This window comes from Bipolaris sorokiniana (assembly GCF_000338995.1).
Source record: "Bipolaris sorokiniana ND90Pr unplaced genomic scaffold COCSAscaffold_9, whole genome shotgun sequence".
NCBI classification, from domain to species: domain Eukaryota; kingdom Fungi; phylum Ascomycota; class Dothideomycetes; order Pleosporales; family Pleosporaceae; genus Bipolaris; species Bipolaris sorokiniana.
In genome coordinates this window covers 1,123,259-1,141,659 of record NW_006911903.1, presented here as the reverse complement: position 1 = coordinate 1,141,659, position 18,401 = coordinate 1,123,259, and the positions used below count along the sequence as shown (strand labels likewise).

Here is an 18,401-nt window from a genome sequence, read left to right as displayed (position 1 = left end):
TCTATGCCACCCAATCACGCTGTGTATGTCCTCGCGTTCTGTGATTGACTCGAGTAAAGTGGGAATGATATGTAATGCGTGTTCACGTTGCACGCATGCAGCAGAGGGTGCATATTCACGCATGGGGTGGTGGGTTAGGATGGGCTTGTAAGCGAGAAAGGGACTTGGGGAAGGAAAGGGAAGATTGGAGAAGCGCCGAGGGGTTGGCGAGTTTGTTAAAGGCACGATAGAGATTGGAAAATGGGTCACAGCTGGTTTAATACGCATAAATGTATCTGACCATACAGCTGCGTGGCTAGGAAAGAGGTGATGGCCTCACTGTATCTGAGGGTGGCATGGCGTGGGCAGAGAGATGAGCAGGTTCCGGCTTCATTCTCTGCTTCCTTTGCAGCCCTTGCGCATACAGAGAGTGTTCGACAGCCTGGACGGTTCTGGAAGCGTGCCTGCTAGGATGATTGTGCAGGTCAGAAACGGGGGGATATTGTTATCCGAATGCGAGTGATAAGCAGGGTCGTCATATGATTGATCAAAGTGACACATGGCTGGCAGTTTTGGGCCCCCTTGGCTGTGCGTTTCAATAGGGCTCGCTGGCGCCAGTGAGAGCACACGCGCCTCAGGGGTGTCGCCGAATGGCTTGATGGTTCCCGAGGAGCTTAGAGGAATTGTCCTCGTGTAAAAGCTCTAGTCCTACCTTGATGCGATGTTGGCTATTGACGCGTGGATGGGGTGTTGTTACTGTATCATGGATGCATGGGTGGAAAGCGGTGTCACTGTGGCATTGCTAGCTGAAGCCTTCAGACCGGCAAGCGCAAATCTCAGTCGCATGACTGCAAAGGATTTCACTGAGACTAGGCATACAGAAAATGTGAATATTTCCGAAAAAGCATGTCACGAATACGATGTGATGTACCGAGCCAAATACTATACTTTCAGAGGCTTCGTGTTCCAATAAGTACTATATGTAATGCTGGCTCCTTACTTATTCACCCGCTGTCTTCATGCACTGATGCAGATCTTCGGGACAATTCACCCTCCGAACACGACCCGGATTTCCCTTTCCCCCTCAGCGCCTTCTGAACAGTTTGTATTGACATCGATACCCTTGCTTTCCGAGGACCAACTCACTTGCTGGTCTCTGGCAAAGAACCTGCCGGATTGGCTCACTCGATCTCTCGCCTAAACATAGACGAACGCTTACGTCTCCAACAATCTTACTCGCTTGTCACGACCGATCCTTTGCCTGCCATGCAGCACCTATTACCGCCGCGGACTGCATCTCGCAGTGGCTAGATACAGCTGAGGATAGAGGATACTGCAATACGGATGACTGTCCAGCACGGCGGGCTTGCTTGATGGAAACGCTCTAGAGACTCGGGTGTCACGGAAACGCATTTTTCTATCTCAACAAGGGCCATCTACGTTCACTCGCAAATCAGTCACACCGAGGACGACTGCATCCTGCACATGTTGATGCCTCCTCTCGACGTGGCCTGTATGTTTACTCTACGGATGAGATACTCGAATACGCACTGATGACTCCTAGCTTGATTACGATATCAGACCACCGAGACCAGAGTCGCGCTCCATCCCCTCGAATACGTCCCTTTGTCCCGTTCAAGCACCTTGCAGCTACTACAACGATTAAAAATAGCTCACCAACATGCCGAATACAAAAGCGCTATGAGATGGCACTATAGAGATGAGAGGAGAATGGTGTTGTAGTCATACGTGGCGGCGTACTACACACTCTACAGAGTCTACCAATCCAACTTGTGGTATTCATGCATAGCGCTAACGTCTGCGCTGGCCAAACATCTGCATCTAGCTCACACAAGCTAACGAATCACATGTTTCTTTTGACCGGTCGGGGGAACGCAGAAGGATACGGATCATCTGTTCGCCCTTTTACGGTACACTTGGCCCGCAAGTCAGCAACTTCGGGGGTTCGGCTTAGCTCATGCAGTGGGCTCGCACCATATGGGTCGAGGAACACAGAGCAGTGCTGGAAACTGCAATTCAATGACAAATGTAAAGTTGGTCAAGATTCATGCCCATTGCTCCTCCGCCATACGACATACAACACGTTTCCATGAGGGTCCCGCTATTTAAGGCCACAACATCGGAGAGAACACGATACACAATGAGGACAGACAGGAACCAAAGGCACCAAAGCGCAGTTGCGATGCAAATGAAGACAGCAGGACAGGATTTCCCTCTGATCTACCCCTTTGACACACTGCTGCTTTATCTGGCCGGATGCGGCAATGAAGTGACTATTGGAAACCGTCGGCGAAATATCAAGGAAGATTGATATGGTCTTGATTCAGAGGAAGCACAGGCATGAATATATGGCGAAAGCAGTGGAAGAAGAAGAATAGGCTTCATCTGTCACAAAGTGGCCTAGGTTTGTTCTCTGCAGATTTGGCAAAACGTAAGAGAGTATCCCAACAAGACTGCAACCTATCGACTCTGAACAGGAAAGACGGTTTTTTCCCCAAGTCTGGCTGGCAGCGCAGGAACTCTAATAAAATTGCCCAGCTTTCAAGTTGCCGGTCCGACCCGTATCGGAGCGTACCTTCCGCTGATCGCGTGGGCACGTGTGCAGCAACCTCTGTTTTAGGACGAGGACTCCTTTTCGCAGAAACCGAAATTCTTATGCTATAGAATCATTACTCGTCATGTGCCGCTGATACCGTTCAATCAGAACGTGAGTGACTCGGAAAACTAACGGGAAACGCGGGAAGTGCGGCTGTGACATTCTGTATCTCTCTGCATGAATGTCCCTGCGGCCGGTGTCACAAACGCACGGGCGTGAAAGTCGCCGATGGGTCCACTGCACGTGGCTCTTGGAGCGCTTACAGGCAAAGTTCCGGCAAGAAGCATGGCATCATCTCGTATTCTGTCTGTTTCATCTGTTCGATCTCGAAAAAAACAATGTGACCGCTCTGCACGATGAGAGCGACTGCTGAGTACACCTGCATAGTATGCTTTGACGACTTGGCTATATGCGACTGTCTGCATCCAGCCTCATAGACCTGTAAACAAGAGACTTCGCGAGTATTGCTAACCGTGTAGGCAACACGACGTTGACAGTTTTCCTAGCTACGCTCGGCAAGTCCAGTCATCGAGCCTCAGAGAAATCGCATCGGAATTGCACGTTCTATCCTCTACACTGCTCGGATTCAACTCCTAGTTCCTTCTACACGTCTTGAAAAATCGCTTCTATGCGTTGTTTACCCGATACTGTCCGCCGCCTGATCGTTCTCGAACCTCGTAGTCATCGTAAGCTCGAGATGGAGGAAGCGAATATTATCACATGGATACAGTGTTTGTGAATGGGTGCGCGAACAAGAATGATAGGCCGATGGAAAGAACCTAAGCGGCGTCTCGCAGTGAATCTACGATGCGATGATGACTGGAAGTACACGCTCCGACGTGCTGGGCGGAGTTCAGTTCACGAGCTGTTGCCTAGACTACATGTACGGACATCGTTTCCGACCTTGAACCAAAACCAATGTCTTTCCGTTGGTATAGATCGCGGTAATTATAAGCTGGAAATCTGGTACTAGAACATGACTTTACTGCCAACTCATCGTAATACATGGACCTGTTGACGGTATGCATGAAAATGGGTCGCAGCAACAAGCCCAGTACTACAATTTCTGCCCTCTTCTCGTTTACATCGTCACCATCAGAATCTGGGATTCCTAGGAAGCTCTGAACAGAGTAAGTTTGTAAGTCAGCTAGACCCCTCTGCTTACACGAACAAGCTTATCCGACTCTTGGTCTGTCTCAACACCATTCTCAACTCCAAACCCTCTATTCATCGCAGGTTCTCTCCGATGCCTTCTCTTGAGATTTTCGTCTCCAAATATAGAGAATATCCTAATTATTTTCCGCGCTTACGAACACAAGCCACGTTGCATAACATAAAACAACATATACCCTCAAAACACGTTCGGATTTCGCTAGCCTTTGGAAGTCGCGCAATGCTGCACAAATCCTTCTCACGACATCACACCCTCACTCGTCCCATGTGCCGTAATTCGTTAATAATTGCGAGCGGAAACACCAAAGTCGAAACCACTACAGGTGATGTTGCAGTTGAACAAATGGTCCGATGTGAACGGCGGGAGGGCGGGAGCTAGGCACCCGCATCGGCAACCTTAATTGTGCCGCTGCGAAACAAGCGGGGATCCGCAACCCGCCTGATGACTGAGGGCTTGGAACTGGGCATATGAACGGGAGGGGTTCCATTGCCTATACAACGGAGAAATGATATTTAAACAATTGTCCCTGTGCGATTTGCGAAGAAGAAAACACTCTCCCCCCCCCCCCCCAAAAAAAAAACCTACAGGACTTGAAATCTTCAACTACATCCTATTCATCCCGAAAACATAGAGCGAGAAGGATTCATCACAAAACAGTCCTCTTTTTCCAAAAACCCACATTCGAACAAAAAAAACAACAACAGATCAAAACATGTCTTCCCCAACATCCCCCCCTCAACCCCCCCCCTCCGCCTCCCAAACCTACAAATCCCTCCACACAACCTCCCTCTCCTTCCTCTCCGCCCAATCCTTCAACCCCAGCATCCCAACCCGCATGGACATCCCCCTCCTAAAGTCCCTCTGCACCCCCTCCTTCACCCACACCTTCGGCCACCACCACGCCGTCTCCATCGCGCCACCCTTACAAGGCACCTTCTCCTTCGACGCCTTTGCCGCGCACCTAGGCGCCATGGTGCCGCGGATGGAATCTTGGGATTTGAGGGTTAGTGATGTGCTGGTTGATGAGGCACAGATGAGGGGGGTTGTACGGGTTAGCTATTTTATGAGGGTTAAGGGGGTGGGGGAGGAGGATGTGGTGGAGAATGATATTTTGTGGATACTGGGGTTTGAGAAGGAGGGGGAAGAGGTCAAGGTGTGTAGGAGTGTGGAGTTTGTGGATGGGGTTGCGGCGGGGAGGTTGAGGGAGTTGATGGGGAGGTGAATGAGGGGGTTTTTTTTGGGTGAGATTTGAAAAGGGGCGTTGCAAGCTTTTGGGTTAAATCGACCGGCTTTTTTTTGGTTGTTGGCTGTGAGGTTAGAGGATGGATGGTGCTTTTTCCGTCGCGTTTGGGTAATTGGTTGGTTGGACAAAGGACAGGAAAATGTTTGGATATTGATTCAATGTCTATTTCTCAATCTGCTCTTTGAATACCATCTGCCCAACTCGGCTCAATCCCACTACAAACATCTACATACGCATCCCACCGCCTCATCCGCATCCTCTTCTCCGCCTCCGCACTACTCCATTTCTCAGCCGTCCATCCCTCCTCTACACCCTGCGTGGTCCAAAACATAGTCCACTGACCGCCAGGTAGATTCCACATACCCTTGCTCCTCTCCTGGTACCACTTGTTAACTGGATTGCTAGTCCGGCTCCTCCACACGACCCCCTCGGGAAAGCACGTGCGTGTAAGTGCCGCCCAGACGATATCTGAGACGCCGCCTGAGCCTTGGGATGATGTCAGAACGGCGAACTTGTCGAGATAGGGGATCCAGTATGGCGAGTCGTGCGACGGAGAAGGAGGTAGATCAAGTCCCTGGAGGGATCTGGGCGTCTCCCATGTACAAATTGCACCACCTTCGTAGTCACCTGCTATGATGATGCCGGCGACACGACCACGGATCCGGTCGAGGTAGTTCTGGGGGTGAAGCTTTCTTCGGAAAGAATCGTCAATGAGATCCACGAGCTTGGGAAAGTTGATGCGCGGGTCGTTTGCCAGGTCGATGCTTGGATTTGCGGCGGAGGGCGGCTGCCAGGGCCCCTGAGTCCGCGGATCGGGTATCATGGTAAGTGGAATGCCTTTTTTGAAGAATGTAGCTGGGTTCGGGGCGGCAGATCCTAGAAACTTGGACGTGGGCGATGTTGGTAGCGATGAAGAAGTCATGGGCTTGTCGGTCAAGACATTGTGCAGTAGAGGGTTTTTCGATGGTGTTGTTCGTGCATCGTCAGGTATGGCCTTTCGTGCAGCCTCGAATGGGGTGAGAATCAGACCAGATGAGGATGGGGGTAGCAGCTTCAGACCGCGTTGAACAACCTCGAGGTTTTTTAGATGACGCATAGGAGCTGAGCTGCCCAATTGATCGTTCGTTGTGCCTGGCAATGCTACCACCTGTTGTTCAACAAACTTGGAGAAGGGATTACCACTACCAAGTGATGTGTTCGTCCTGTCACGACGTGTTTCGTTCATCAGCGAAAGCTGCTGTAGTTCTTGCTTGATGTCGTTGTATTCAGCTTCAAGGTTAACAAAGACATGTGCGCCATCTGCACGTTTCTCAGATGGGATACCTCCCAGGGGATCCAGGATGATGACCCGGTCCAAGATGGGCTTATCAATCGTATCTGCTGTCTTCTTTTCTGTAGCGTCTTGCGAGTCACTAGCATTGGCATAGCTGGCGATACCAGAAAACTCGCGGATCAACGCAAGCAACACATCGTCTGCTTGGACTCTGACTTTCTTCAGATTTGTGTCGTATGCAAAAGGTGTGATTATAGGGATGACACCTTCGTCAATGGGCGGAAAGAGTAGATAGTTGTGTTGTACTTGTACTTCTCCACGGACTTGAACGGTACCGGGCAAGTTGTTTGTTAATGGAGTGCAACCCAGGGCGTCCTCGACGAGTAATGCGCCAGGCTCATTGTAGTCCTCTAGTGCGGCAACCATGCGCAATGCTTGTTCTCGGACCATATTGACATAGTCGGACTGGATGTTTGTGGTGAATGGACCCATGTCCTCGTCGCAATCGAGTACCACTGCCACGCTGAAACCAAGCTGAGCCATTTGGCTCAACGTCAATGCTATGTCGCCTAGTACACGATCGTCAAGCGTCTGCGGCTGCCGGAGCTTGACCAGCGCCAAGTGTACTGGCTCATCTTTCTCTCCAGCCTGATACTGCTCTTCTGGGAGTGGTTCGCGTGTGAAGACGGTCGGCTTGTACAAGTCGCCCAAATTAACGCCAGTCCGCAATGACCCTAATTCGGGATATTTTTTTGCACTAACATTTTGCTTGGCTTGAGTCTTGTTCTTCTTGGGTGCGTCGAATTGCTTGAGAAAGTTGCGTGCATCGCGTTTTCCAGGCGACTCTTTCAGCAGGCGGGTGAGCTGCTGGCGTTCTGCGCGTTGGCGCTCTTTCGCAGAGCTCGAGGATTTACGGATATAAGTGGTCGAGGTCGAGAGATATGCGTGTTGGCTTTTTGCCAGTATCTTAATCTTGTCATCGCATTTGGGAAGCTGTTGTGTTGTTAGTAACGGCGCTCAATTGTTCGAACGCGCTCAAAATTTCGACACGCACATTCTGCGTAGCCTTCCCCAAGCCCCTCGCGGGGGCTTTTCTCCAGATGAACATGCTTCATCCCTCCGTCCGGTTGATCTAAACACCAAGGTCCAACGGTATTGAGTCGTTGAGGGCTTGAAGTCGAAATGTATGACTCCGCGAATGCGTGAATATTTGCGCCCACCCTAAACTTTGATAGTAACGGCAGTTGCACGTCATTTGCTCGCAACCGACATCGGCCCGTTGGCTCTAACACCGGCAATCGACGGCCCATGAACACCATGACAACGACACGATAACTGTGCAATACACATTGGCGATATTCAAATAGTATCGAATCCGCGTCTTATTCCAAAAAGCAAACACATCTCACGTCTGTTCCGAAGCATTCTAGAAAAACATGGCCCCGCAACTCGCTTGGATTGGCCTCGGCAACATGGGCAGGGCAAGTCTAGCCGACTACGTTTATTCACAATGTCACTAATCAGCACAGGGCATGTAAGTTAACGTCCTTAGTTGAAGATTCTTGGCACCATTACAGATTTTGCTGTTGAATCTCCAAGAGTAGTGGAGCCATGGTCACTGCTGAGTCGTTGAAAATACACTAACCAAACACCAACTACCAGGTGCAAGAACCTCGTGGAGAAGGGTGACCTTGACAAGCCTCTGATTCTCTACAACCGTACCAAAGCCCGCGCCGAGGACCTCTCGCAGAAGCTCGGCACTTCCAAGACTAAAGTCGTCGACAATGTCAGCGATGCCGTCAAGACTGCTGACGTTGTCTTCATGTGTCTTGGTGATGATGCCGCAGTCAACACTACGGTGGATGCCATACTGCAAGAAGATGTAAAAGGCAAAGTCATTGTAGACTGCTCAACAGTGCATCCAGACACAACAAACAGCCTAGAGCAGCGCATCATCGAAAATAGCGGAGAATTTGTCGGCATGCCTGGTACGTAAGCCCATGAACGTACTAAGACCACCACTCCACCGCGATCTAGACTAACAATCATCTTGCGCCCAAGTCTTCGGCGCCCCAGCCATGGCAGATAACGGCCAACTAATCTGTGTCGTAGCGGGCAAGAAGCCCGCTTGTGATAGGGTAACTCCCTACACCACAGGCGTAATGGGCCGCACGACAATCGACTACTCGTCCCAACCCGCCGGCAACGCCACGCTTTTAAAGGTGATCGGCAACACCTTCATTCTAAACATGGTCTCGCAGCTCTCCGAAGGCCACGTTCTGGCCGAGAAATCCGGGCTGGGCGTCGATAACCTGCATACGTTTATCTCTGCCTTGTTCCCCGGTCCATACACAGCATACTCGCAGCGCATGCTAGCCGGCGACTACTACCAGCGCGAGGAACCGCTGTTCCACGTGGATCTCGCACGAAAAGATGCAGGCCACGCTATGGCGATTGCGCAAAGTAGCGGCGCGGCGGACAGCATGAAGATGCTTACGCTTGCTCAGGCACGGCTGGATGTGGTTAAGAGCGAGTTGGGGGATAAGGGCGATATACCGAGTATATACGGTGCGGTGCGTAAGGAGAGTGGGTTGGATTTCAAGAATAAAGATTAGATCGCTACCATCTACTTTTATGATCACCAAACTCCATACATACTACTACCTACACTTCTCCTCCAAACCCCGTTCCTTCACATCGTATACACCCATCATGTGACCCTGTGTCCCTCGTAAACCCCCCCCCCCCCCCCCCCAACCCCTCCCCTCTCCGCCCGTGCATCCCCTCGACAAACCTACCGCTACCAACCCTCCCACCGCCTCATCGGAGCTTTTACCCAACTCCCTCACGCAAATGGGCCACATGCACATGTCCAAAAACCCACCCCGCCCCCCCATTCGGTCGCTACTCGACCGAGAAGCTACAAGCCCCCCATGTTAGCATCGGCGTAGTTGCATCCCTCACAAACGTCATTAAACGGCGCCAAGCGGGCTTAGCGCCGCGATCCCCAGACTTACCCCAGCTTTTTTTGCTGGCTTTTTTGCCTTGGCCATGCTTTGCCGTTGCCTTGCATGGGTGTCACCAGCGAATCGCCGCTTTGACGGGGGTTTCGTTCTAGGTTTGGTTGGTTTTTGGGTTTCCGATAATTCTGCCGTGTGGTGGTACATGAGGAGAGGAGAAGGGGAGGGGAAGGGAAGGGCGGGGGAGGGGGGCACGACCCTGCAGCGTTTATCACTCTTTTGATCGAGGGTTCGAAGGGTTTCGTCTTATTTTCCTGTCTTCTTCTTCTTCTTCTTGTTCTCTCTCTTCCTCCTCTTCTTTTCTCTTTTTTTTTTGAGATCAGACGTATAAAAGTTAGAAAGATAGTAAATATATATACACGAGCTTACTTTGAGGTAAACCTATCGTAAGCGGCAAGCAATCATGGGCTTCCTCCGACGCCCCCGACTACGGAATCGCGATGACCAGCGTACGCGAGCAGCGGAGCTCACGCTGAGAGAGAGTATTGGGCCGTTGTGTCTTGTTACGATTTTGTTTTTTCTGTGGGTGAGTTTTCTGGCTCGACATTGCTCGCAAAGCGGTCATGATGAGTATTGACGAGTTGGTCTTACTAGGGCTTCTCATATGGTCTCATTGATACGCTGAACAAGCACTTTCAAAACACGCTGGGAATTACGCGATCGCGCTCGTCGGGACTGCAAGCTGCGTACTTTGGTGCGTATCCGCTTGCGTCGTTGGGACATGCGAATTGGATCTTGCGACACTGGGGGTACAAGGCTACGTTTATCTGGGGTCTGATGCTGTTTGGCATCGGAGCTCTACTTGCATGGCCGTGCTTGGTGTATCGCTCGTTCGGCGGCTTTTGTGCGGCCACTTTTGTGATTGGAAATGGACTTGGATCGCTGGAGACGGCGGCGAACCCGTATCTTGCAGGTATGTTTTTTTGTGGGGTAGTATAGTGGCAAATTGGAAGAGGTGCTGATGTCTCGTAGTTTGTGGACCGCCAAAGTACTCAGAAATCAGAATCAACATTGCGCAGGCGTTCAACGGTATTGGAACCGTCGTTGCGCCCGTACTGGCCTCGTATGTCTTCTTTGACAACGTAGGAACGGACCAAAAGTCATTGGAGAACGTGCAATGGACATATCTGGGCATTGCATGCTTTGTCTTTGCACTGGCAGTCGTGTATTACTTTACCGACATTCCAGAGATTACTGGTAGGCTTCACATGACGTGCAGATTGGGATTAATGGCTAATAAGAACTAGATGCCGACATGGCCTTTCAGGCTGAGAGCGCGAATGCTGGCACCGACGTCAAGCCGTTCCGCAAGCAGTACCGTCTCTTCCACGCGACGTTTGCTCAATTCTGCTACACTGGCGCACAGGTTGCCATTGCCGGCGCATTCATCAACTACGTTACTGAAACGCGCGTGAAGAATGGAAGAGAGACAAGCAATGCTACGGCATCACGATTTCTGGCGGGCGCGCAAGGATGCTTTACGGCTGGCCGGTTTGCGGGCAGCGCAATCATGAAAGTGACCAAGCCGCGATGGGTGTTTCTTACCTTTATGACCATGTGCATCATCTTCATTATTCCCGCCATTACCGAGCGAGGCGATACGGGCATGAGCATGCTGTACATAGTGCTCTTCTTCGAGAGTATCATTTTCCCGACAATTGTGGCGCTGGGCATGCGTGGACTGGGCAAGTATTCGAAGCGAGGATCGGGCTTCATTGTAGGGGGTGTTGCTGGCGGTGCTGTGGTGCCGCCTCTACTCTTTGCAGCCAGCGACTCACTGGGCAAGCCGAGGCCGCTTGACGGGTATGCGCCAACTGCGACTGCCATGACGGTGCCGCTGGCATTTTTCGTTGCCGCATCGACGTATGCCGTCTGCGTTAACTTTGTGCCGGCATACAGGAGCGTCGTCGACTCTTTCTCGGCAGCCGAGATTGGCATCACCAACGCGCATGCTAATGATCCGGAGAATCAAATTGTGCACGGTGACAAGGCCGTGTCGCCGGATCATACCGAGCATGTTGACGGCGAGAAGAAGTCATAGGTGGTGGGTGCTGGGAGCTGGGAGCTGAGAGCTGTGGTGGCTGTGCATAAGTAATGGGAAGTGACAGGGGTGCGAAGATGTGACGAGAGTAAGGTGAGGATAGTGTCTATAGTATAGTAGTACATATCATGATGAAACAATAGAGTCATGACTGCGTGAAACGGGTCAGAATGGTGCGAGTGCTTGCTGACATGACGGGACTTGGGGGGGGGGGGGGGAAGGGCTTGCTGAGGGTGAGGATGGAGGATGGAGGACAGTTGCAGCGCCTCAAAGGCAGCGCGGCCTCGCAACCACCAGGCGGCCCCGCGTGCTCTACAGCAGCACCATGACGGCCGTCATGGCAGCCATGATGCGATTGGCGACCATGGCTGGGCGAGGCTGGCGCGTAGAACATTGTTGCAAGGGCAACATAGCCTCAGTTTAGAGCCTGTCAGCAGCGGCCGGGTTGGCCGTCTTTGTTCGCATGCATGCAGATGGGAGGGTGAAGACGGAGGGGTGGATGTGCATGGTTTGGGCCGCGGGTTGGCGGGAGTGGTCGTTGTCGTGGTCGTCGTGGTCGTCGTCATAACCACAAGCAAAAGATGAGGCGACGAATCGATGTGTGGACATGTGTACATGTGTAGAGTAGATAGACTGCTAGTGGAGATGGATATTTGGGTAGTTATTGGTGAAATGAACGTATGGTTCATATACTACGTAGGACAAGCCCGGGGCGGCGGGCACGGGCAGATGCAGGTGCCGAGCAGCCGTGCGTGTGCCTGACAAGAGAGCGAGAGCGAGAGGCAGAGGGTGAGACCAAGACTGACAGGCACAAGTCTCCAAACCTCCAATTCTCCCTTCGCCCACGCCCTCTGCGTCGCATCGCAATCGTCGCCCCAAGCCAGCACGAAGAATGCCGTCGTCATGGACAGGAGGGCCCTCTTCTTCCCGTGGTAAGCGCGACGGATGCCTCTCTGCCCTCTACTACCTCGCTACATACATACGTCCATACTGACCAAGGCCACAGCGGCCTCGTCTTAGCATCCGCCTACCTGACCACCCCAGCCCCCGTCGACTACTCCTTTGCCCTTGACAAGCCGCTGCACACGACCGCCCTCGTCTTGCTTCTCACCGGCCTTGCCCTCGTCGCCGTCGAAGCCTGGTCCTCCCGCCGCCGCCCTCATCATCACCATCCTCACCCTCTCCACCAGCATCAGCCGCTGTCAACCACCACCTATGTCGCATTCGCCCTCAACAACGTCCAAACCAGACACCCTGGCGAGGAGATCTGGACAGAGGCCGGGCTCCATGCCTCCCGCAGACCATGGGGCCTGAGGGCTGTCGGCGCTCTGCTGGCTGTGCTGCTCTTCGCCATATGCGGTCGCATAGCCATCTTCTACCGCGTCACCACCAACGTCGAGTGCACCGGCCCTTCTCCTTTGGTGTGCACCTCCTCCCATATCCTCTCCACCCCACCCATGCTAAACCAGTCCAGGCATTTCTCCCCCTCGTCGTCGCTCTCTACCACAGCCTGCGCCATCCCAGCCAGCGCCAGTACCCCGCCTGGAGTGCTGACACCCGCATGCGCTCACCTCTCGACCGCGTCTTTGGCTTCGTCTTCAATGGCTCCACGCGATACATTATTCCCTCGCTCCTGCTCGCCATCAGCACCTTCCTCGTCAGTATCAAGTCGACTACCCTGCGCTCCTCGTACATCTGCCCCATTGCAAACTCCGATGCCACGGCCGTTCCTTCGCTGCAGTTTGTCGGTTTTTTGCTAGACTGCCTGATCCTTCAGGTCCTCTACCGCCTCGTCGACGATGGCGTTTCGGAGCCCGACGACTGGTCTATCCTCCTCCAAGACGGCACCTCCAACCATGTCCTGGTTGGAATGACTTTTATTGTAGGCAGCGTCTCACAAATCTCCACCACCCCATTTGTTAACCGCATCAGGCCTCCTCCCTGGTTCTTGTTGTTGCTGGCATTATCATCTACCCTGCAATGCCTGAGCATCGCGAGTGGATGCTTTCGTTTTCTTCCGACTATCTCCTTGGTCTTTTGCGTTTATCATTGATGATACCCTTTACGACGTTATGTTTTGTAAAATCTGTACGTCCTCACACCCCCTTCTCCCCACTTTGAACCTCTGCTCATCGTACACAGGCTCGATTGTATGGCGTTATGAGCTCGGTACTCACTGTTGCATTTTCTTCTGCATATATTGGCGTTCTTCGTGCACTCGGGACCGGCGTGTCCCATGCGTTTCCACCAAAGTCCACGGTTGGACTAGTCTTGTGTTTTACATTGCTTACTATTGCACTCATCATTCATCTCCTAACAGATACCAACATCGAAACCCGCATTCGGTCAAAGGTCCCATTCCGGCTTGGCAGAAACCAATCAGCCACATTCATTGTCCTTCTAATCGCCTTCTCCATAGGCGTCGTCGTATACCGCCGACAAGGTCCTCTGCTCGAACACCCAATCACTACTCTAATCGACATAGCTTCCGTGGAACACGACAAGTGGGCTTCGCAGGCACATCGGAGTAACTCATTGGCCGAGGCTGTAGTGCATTACCGCCAACGCTACAATCGTGACCCACCACCCAATTTCGACAAGTGGTACAGTTTTGCCGTCAGCCGCAATTCAGTCGTCATTGACGACTACGACAACATCGAGCAGGACTTGGCGCCCTTTTCCTCCTTCAATCCTGACGACTTGCGGTTGCGCACGGCGACTGTCTTGGCCACCCGCCAAGCCGTGGGTGGGATCCGCATAAGAGATGGAAACGCAGAGGTTTTTGAAAATGTCGAAGAAGCGCACCGAGAGACAATGGACAGTGTGGCTGCCATGATTCAGAAGTTTGCCGAGTTTCTTCCGGACATGGATCTGGCTATAAATCTGCAGGATGAGAGTCGTGTGGCAGTTCCCTATGAGCGACTGCAGGACGCGCTGGATAATCCCCAGCCTTATCCTATCTCTGATTCGACTCGCTCAGCCAAAGGCTTCAGTGCGGACCGCGCAGACAAATGGCTACACATTGACCGCGTTAGGACCGATCCACACTTTTTCGAAAACGCTCAAACAAAGCCTGTATTCGAAACGTATGGCTCCATCGCCTGCCCGCCCGACTCACGAGCCCGTAAAGAGCGCCATTGGAACACGAAAATATTTTGTCATACCTGCACACAGGACCATTCTCTCGGTGCTTTTGTATCCAATTGGACTTTGTCAGCTGATCCCTGCCACCAGCCTGATCTTGCCAATCTCCACGGCATGCACCTTAGCCCGTCGAACCTAATGGGCACTCACGATATTGTACCCATATTCAGCCAAAGCCGTGCTCCCGGGTTTGTCGACATTCGGTATCCATCGCCCCGGTACTACACGGATAAGAACAAGTACGGATTTGACGAAAAGTCTCCTGACCCCCGCTTTGTAGACAAGGTGAATGTACTTTTCTGGCGCGGTACGACTACCGAAGGTGCGACTACATACGGAACCTGGAAAGGCATGCTTCGCCAGCGACTTGTGCATCTCTTGAACAATGAAACCTTGCGACAGCCCATTCTCTTACCAAAGACTGACCACAGCGGTCATTTCGAGTACATGCTCAAGCGCACAAACGACATCAAGAGGCTTCTCGAGACCAAGACGGATGCCCGTCTGATTGGCCCAATTGCCCGTTGTGCTGGCCTAGACTGCATCGATCAGACGCATGAGTTTGGATTCGCGGATCCCATTGACCTTCGACAACACTGGCGCTACCGCTATCTCTTCGACACAGACGGCGCCGCCTTCTCAACCCGCTTCATCCCCTTTCTCCAGTCAAACTCTGTCGTCTTCAAAGCTGCCCTCTTTCGCGAATGGTACGAGGGCCGTCTCACCGCCTGGAAACACTTTGTCCCTGTCGACATTCGTCTGCACGACTTGTTTTCTAGCCTTGCGTACTTTGGTGGCTATGGCGTCGAAGAACGCAACAAGCGCATGATGGAGGGGCATGTCAAGGCTGCTGAGAAGATTGCACGAGATGGCAAGGTGTGGACAGAGAAGGTGCTTAGGAAAGAAGACATGGAGATTTACATGTTTCGTCTCTTGCTTGAGTGGGGCAGGCTGACGGATGATGCGAGGACTGAGGTGGGGTTTCGAATGGATAAGGGGCGGAGGAATGATGAGAGGGAAGTGCAAGAGTTGTGAAGTGGAAGTTGAATTGGCGTTGATTAAAATGGCGTTCTTTTTGGGGTGGAACGGATAAGCATTGCATGGCGTTTTTTTCTTTTCTCCTTTTCTCCTTTTCTCCTTTTCCATGTTTTCCATCTAGACTTTGCCAATGCATACAACGTCTATTTTTTGCTCTCTACCGCAAAATGTTTCATAAAACTACTACAATACCAACAACAAACAACAATCTCAACACCTCACCCTCCTCTTATGACTCGGACTATCCATCCAACTACCCCCATACCCTCCCTCTTCTCCATCCTCCTCATCATCGTCCTGATCCACATCCCTCAAATCAATCCCTGTAACACCATCCGGATCATCATCATCCTCACCACCGCCAGGACTCCAAACAGGGCTCGTCGCAATCAACGGTCTCGACTTGAACACACGGTCATAATCCACCTCATCGCTAAACAGCTGTTCCGTAGGCGTACGTTCAAGACCCGGGCTCCCATCTCCATCTACTGGTTCCATGCTGCCTTGGCGCAGCATTTCAGCAGAAGACTGGCGATTCCGCGGCGGGGTATCGAACTGATTTACGGGGTGTAGACTCTGGTGGCCGCCGCTGGGTTTGCGCTGTGGCTGTGAGGGCGTGGGGCGGGGCAGTGCTTGCGATGCTACCATGCTCAGACGAGTACGCTCGAGGAGGTCGGAGGCGGGGTTGGGGTGGTTGGCGGGGAGAGGGGGTGGTGCCATGGAGGGTAAGGGAAGGGGGGATTCGAGTGCATGTTCGGAAGAGTTTGCGTGAGACATAGTTAGGCGGGTGCGTTCGAGGAGGGAAAGCGACATGCGGGGTTGGGGTTTCTTGACAGGGGATGGGGTGGCGTTGCCGATTGAGTTTATGATTTGGTCGGCCATTGCTTCGTCGGGGTCGAGGACTGGGGGTTCGAAAGTTGGGACTGGGGGTTCAGATGGGTAGTCTGATAGTGAGTTTGAGGCACGCTCATTTGGCGAGGGCGAGGCTTGTTGGACTGTGAGAGTCACGGTGGCTTCGGGACTCTCGATCTTGGGTGTTCTATTCTTACGAGGTGGTGTAGGTGGTGGAGACTTTCGTATCGGCGACCCAGCATGACGAGCTGCTGGTGGTGAGCTACGAAGCGCAGAAGCCTGGCCAACCAGCGTTGCCTCTGAATCAATCGGTGTAGACGCCGCCGCCACGTGGTGTGACGGCTTCGGCAGCGTAGGTACTTTCTGCAGGGAATTGGGTCTTGCAAGATGTTTAGGCTTTGGCGGGACCACTGGGCTGGTTGGCGACGCAGGTACCGGCTCAGACAGGGTCGGTTTTCTCTTCGGGATCGGCGATTGTACTTCTTTTGTGGGCGAGGCACGCCGTCGCGGTAGGATAGTGGATACAGGGCCTGCTCGAATCTTCCCGGCGTGTTCCAATTCCACATCCATATCAGATAAGATGTCACGATATTCCACTCGCATTGCTGGCCGTTTAATCGCCGTTTGCTCCACTGTCTGCTTCGAAGGCGGCAGCTGGTATTGAGAATGAGCGTCAAATTTGAGTTCCTTCATCGGCGCCACACGCTTTAGATTGACCCGGTTCTCTTTTCCAGAGGCATCGTTTTGCAACTCTTCATGAAAGTCCTTCCATTTTTGCAGCCGCTCCTGTTGCTCTTGCACTCTCGATTGTAGGTTCTCCAGGAGTCCGGTCTCTGGTGCAACATCTTCAAGCTTTCGCCCTTTCTCCACCATGTACCAGACCTTGTCGAACCGGGTATTGAGGAAAGCATCTCCTGTATGAGTTTCCTCGCCATGGAGCATGACATTGAGCCACTTCTGGTTGCCTATCCAGTTGTCTTTGAGCTGCCTCTTGACAGCTTCTGCCTCCTTCTGCGACACAGCAGGCTTCTGTGCCCGAGGAGTATCTTTGCACTTTCGTATGTGGCGATTGATATCGTCCGCCTTCTTATCCAGCATTGCTTCAAACTCCATGTACTTTCTCCTCTTTTCTTCCTTCTTCTTCAACACGTTGACTAATGCTGCGCGGTGCGCAATCGCCAATGGAAGTAGTGACTGTTGCTGGTCGACCGGAAGCATTGGTGCCGTCGCCAGTCTTCTTGCGACCGCTCCATCCCGACCTCCTCTGTCCCGCACTGCAAGCACCTTCTTCAGGGTGACATTTGAAAATATCGCAAGGATCTCGTAAAACTTGTCGCCCTTGCACTCATCCAGCATCGTCTTCCTGAGAACAGACTCTCTCCCCAGTACACCATTCTTCTTCAACTCGTTCAAGCATCGGAAGAACGCGGCGCGAAGGTTCAGCGACTGAAGTGGTTCGAGGGGTGGAAAGAACGGCTGTAGCTTCTGTGATCATGTCAGATGCAGAATCCACATGCACAACCTGTCCAAGTATACCTGCGCTGTCTCGCTGGGATCCCATATCTCAAATAAGCGGAACAGGGCCCATTCGGTTCCAGCGATTCTCTGTCGCTGATCAGCATTCTTGGCCGAGAAAGTTTGCACAGTAATATCCGGCCAGTCGTCTCGCAAGTCAAAGTCTAGCAATCGCAGATTGGTCACAAAGAGCCTGATATCAGACGCTGGCATGGGGTTTAATTGCTGCGGTTTCGCATTGTTTGCTTTGACGGATACGGTGCGCACGTGGCCGCTGGTCGTGGTAGCCGTGGTGGTCGTAGAGGAAGCCGAGGTAGTGCGAGACATGCTTGCAGTCGCAAAAGAGACATGCGCGCAACCGGGACCTGAAAGAGAGAAAGAGTGAGAGTTATCAGCGCTGGTTGATGATGTGTAAGTATGCATGCGTTGGTGTTGCGGTGTGACGGGCCTCTGCACTGTTTGCCAAGCCGGGCCCTATCGATAGTCGCGTTCGCGCTTTCCTGAT

General features: G+C 52.5%; 6 protein-coding genes across 6 annotated transcripts; 4 read left to right on the top strand and 2 right to left on the bottom strand.

Annotated features, from left to right (window-relative positions):
* Positions 1 to 4,506: 4,506 nt before the first annotated feature.
* On the top strand, positions 4,507 to 4,983 carry COCSADRAFT_63040 (uncharacterized protein; the record flags this gene model as incomplete). Its single annotated transcript, XM_007703113.1, has 1 exon — positions 4,507 to 4,983. A coding segment is annotated over one exon (477 nt), but the record flags the coding sequence as incomplete, so codon positions are not given.
* Positions 4,984 to 5,182: 199 nt separating this feature from the next.
* COCSADRAFT_172515 (uncharacterized protein) lies at positions 5,183 to 7,394 on the bottom strand (the record flags this gene model as incomplete). Its single annotated transcript, XM_007703178.1, has 2 exons — positions 5,183 to 7,279; positions 7,341 to 7,394. 2 exons carry the CDS (start codon positions 7,392 to 7,394, stop codon positions 5,183 to 5,185), a joined length of 2,151 nt encoding a protein of 716 aa, XP_007701368.1.
* Positions 7,395 to 7,606: 212 nt separating this feature from the next.
* On the top strand, positions 7,607 to 8,974 carry COCSADRAFT_37995 (uncharacterized protein). Its single transcript, XM_007702855.1, has 4 exons — positions 7,607 to 7,767; positions 7,809 to 7,813; positions 7,949 to 8,274; positions 8,348 to 8,974. Exons 1-4 carry the CDS (start codon positions 7,723 to 7,725, stop codon positions 8,899 to 8,901), a joined length of 930 nt encoding a protein of 309 aa, XP_007701045.1. The 5' UTR covers positions 7,607 to 7,722; the 3' UTR covers positions 8,902 to 8,974.
* Positions 8,975 to 9,501: 527 nt separating this feature from the next.
* COCSADRAFT_182398 (uncharacterized protein) lies at positions 9,502 to 11,513 on the top strand. The gene is made up of 4 exons (XM_007703177.1): positions 9,502 to 9,832; positions 9,901 to 10,219; positions 10,279 to 10,503; positions 10,554 to 11,513. The coding sequence occupies exons 1-4, from the start codon at positions 9,710 to 9,712 to the stop codon at positions 11,345 to 11,347; spliced, it is 1,461 nt and encodes a 486-aa protein (XP_007701367.1). The 5' UTR covers positions 9,502 to 9,709; the 3' UTR covers positions 11,348 to 11,513.
* Positions 11,514 to 12,250: 737 nt separating this feature from the next.
* On the top strand, positions 12,251 to 15,526 carry COCSADRAFT_161646 (glycosyltransferase family 90 protein; the record flags this gene model as incomplete). Its single annotated transcript, XM_007703176.1, has 5 exons — positions 12,251 to 12,279; positions 12,354 to 12,768; positions 12,822 to 13,229; positions 13,280 to 13,435; positions 13,490 to 15,526. The coding sequence occupies 5 exons, from the start codon at positions 12,251 to 12,253 to the stop codon at positions 15,524 to 15,526; spliced, it is 3,045 nt and encodes a 1,014-aa protein (XP_007701366.1).
* Positions 15,527 to 15,739: 213 nt separating this feature from the next.
* COCSADRAFT_92433 (uncharacterized protein) lies at positions 15,740 to 18,223 on the bottom strand (the record flags this gene model as incomplete). Its single annotated transcript, XM_007703175.1, has 2 exons — positions 15,740 to 17,866; positions 17,918 to 18,223. 2 exons carry the CDS (start codon positions 18,221 to 18,223, stop codon positions 15,740 to 15,742), a joined length of 2,433 nt encoding a protein of 810 aa, XP_007701365.1.
* Positions 18,224 to 18,401: the final 178 nt, after the last annotated feature.

Bases quoted from the DNA above. Each gene is read 5' to 3' on its own strand.
- COCSADRAFT_182398 (XM_007703177.1), top strand. From the start codon at position 9,710: ATGGGCTTCCTCCGACGCCCCCGACTACGGAATCGCGATGACCAGCGT. The intron at 10,220-10,278 runs GTATGTTTTTTT...GATGTCTCGTAG, and splicing joins GGCGAACCCGTATCTTGCAG to TTTGTGGACCGCCAAAGTAC. The intron at 10,504-10,553 runs GTAGGCTTCACA...AATAAGAACTAG, and splicing joins CGACATTCCAGAGATTACTG to ATGCCGACATGGCCTTTCAG.
- COCSADRAFT_37995 (XM_007702855.1), top strand. From the start codon at position 7,723: ATGGCCCCGCAACTCGCTTGGATTGGCCTCGGCAACATGGGCAGG. The intron at 8,275-8,347 runs GTACGTAAGCCC...CTTGCGCCCAAG, and splicing joins AGAATTTGTCGGCATGCCTG to TCTTCGGCGCCCCAGCCATG.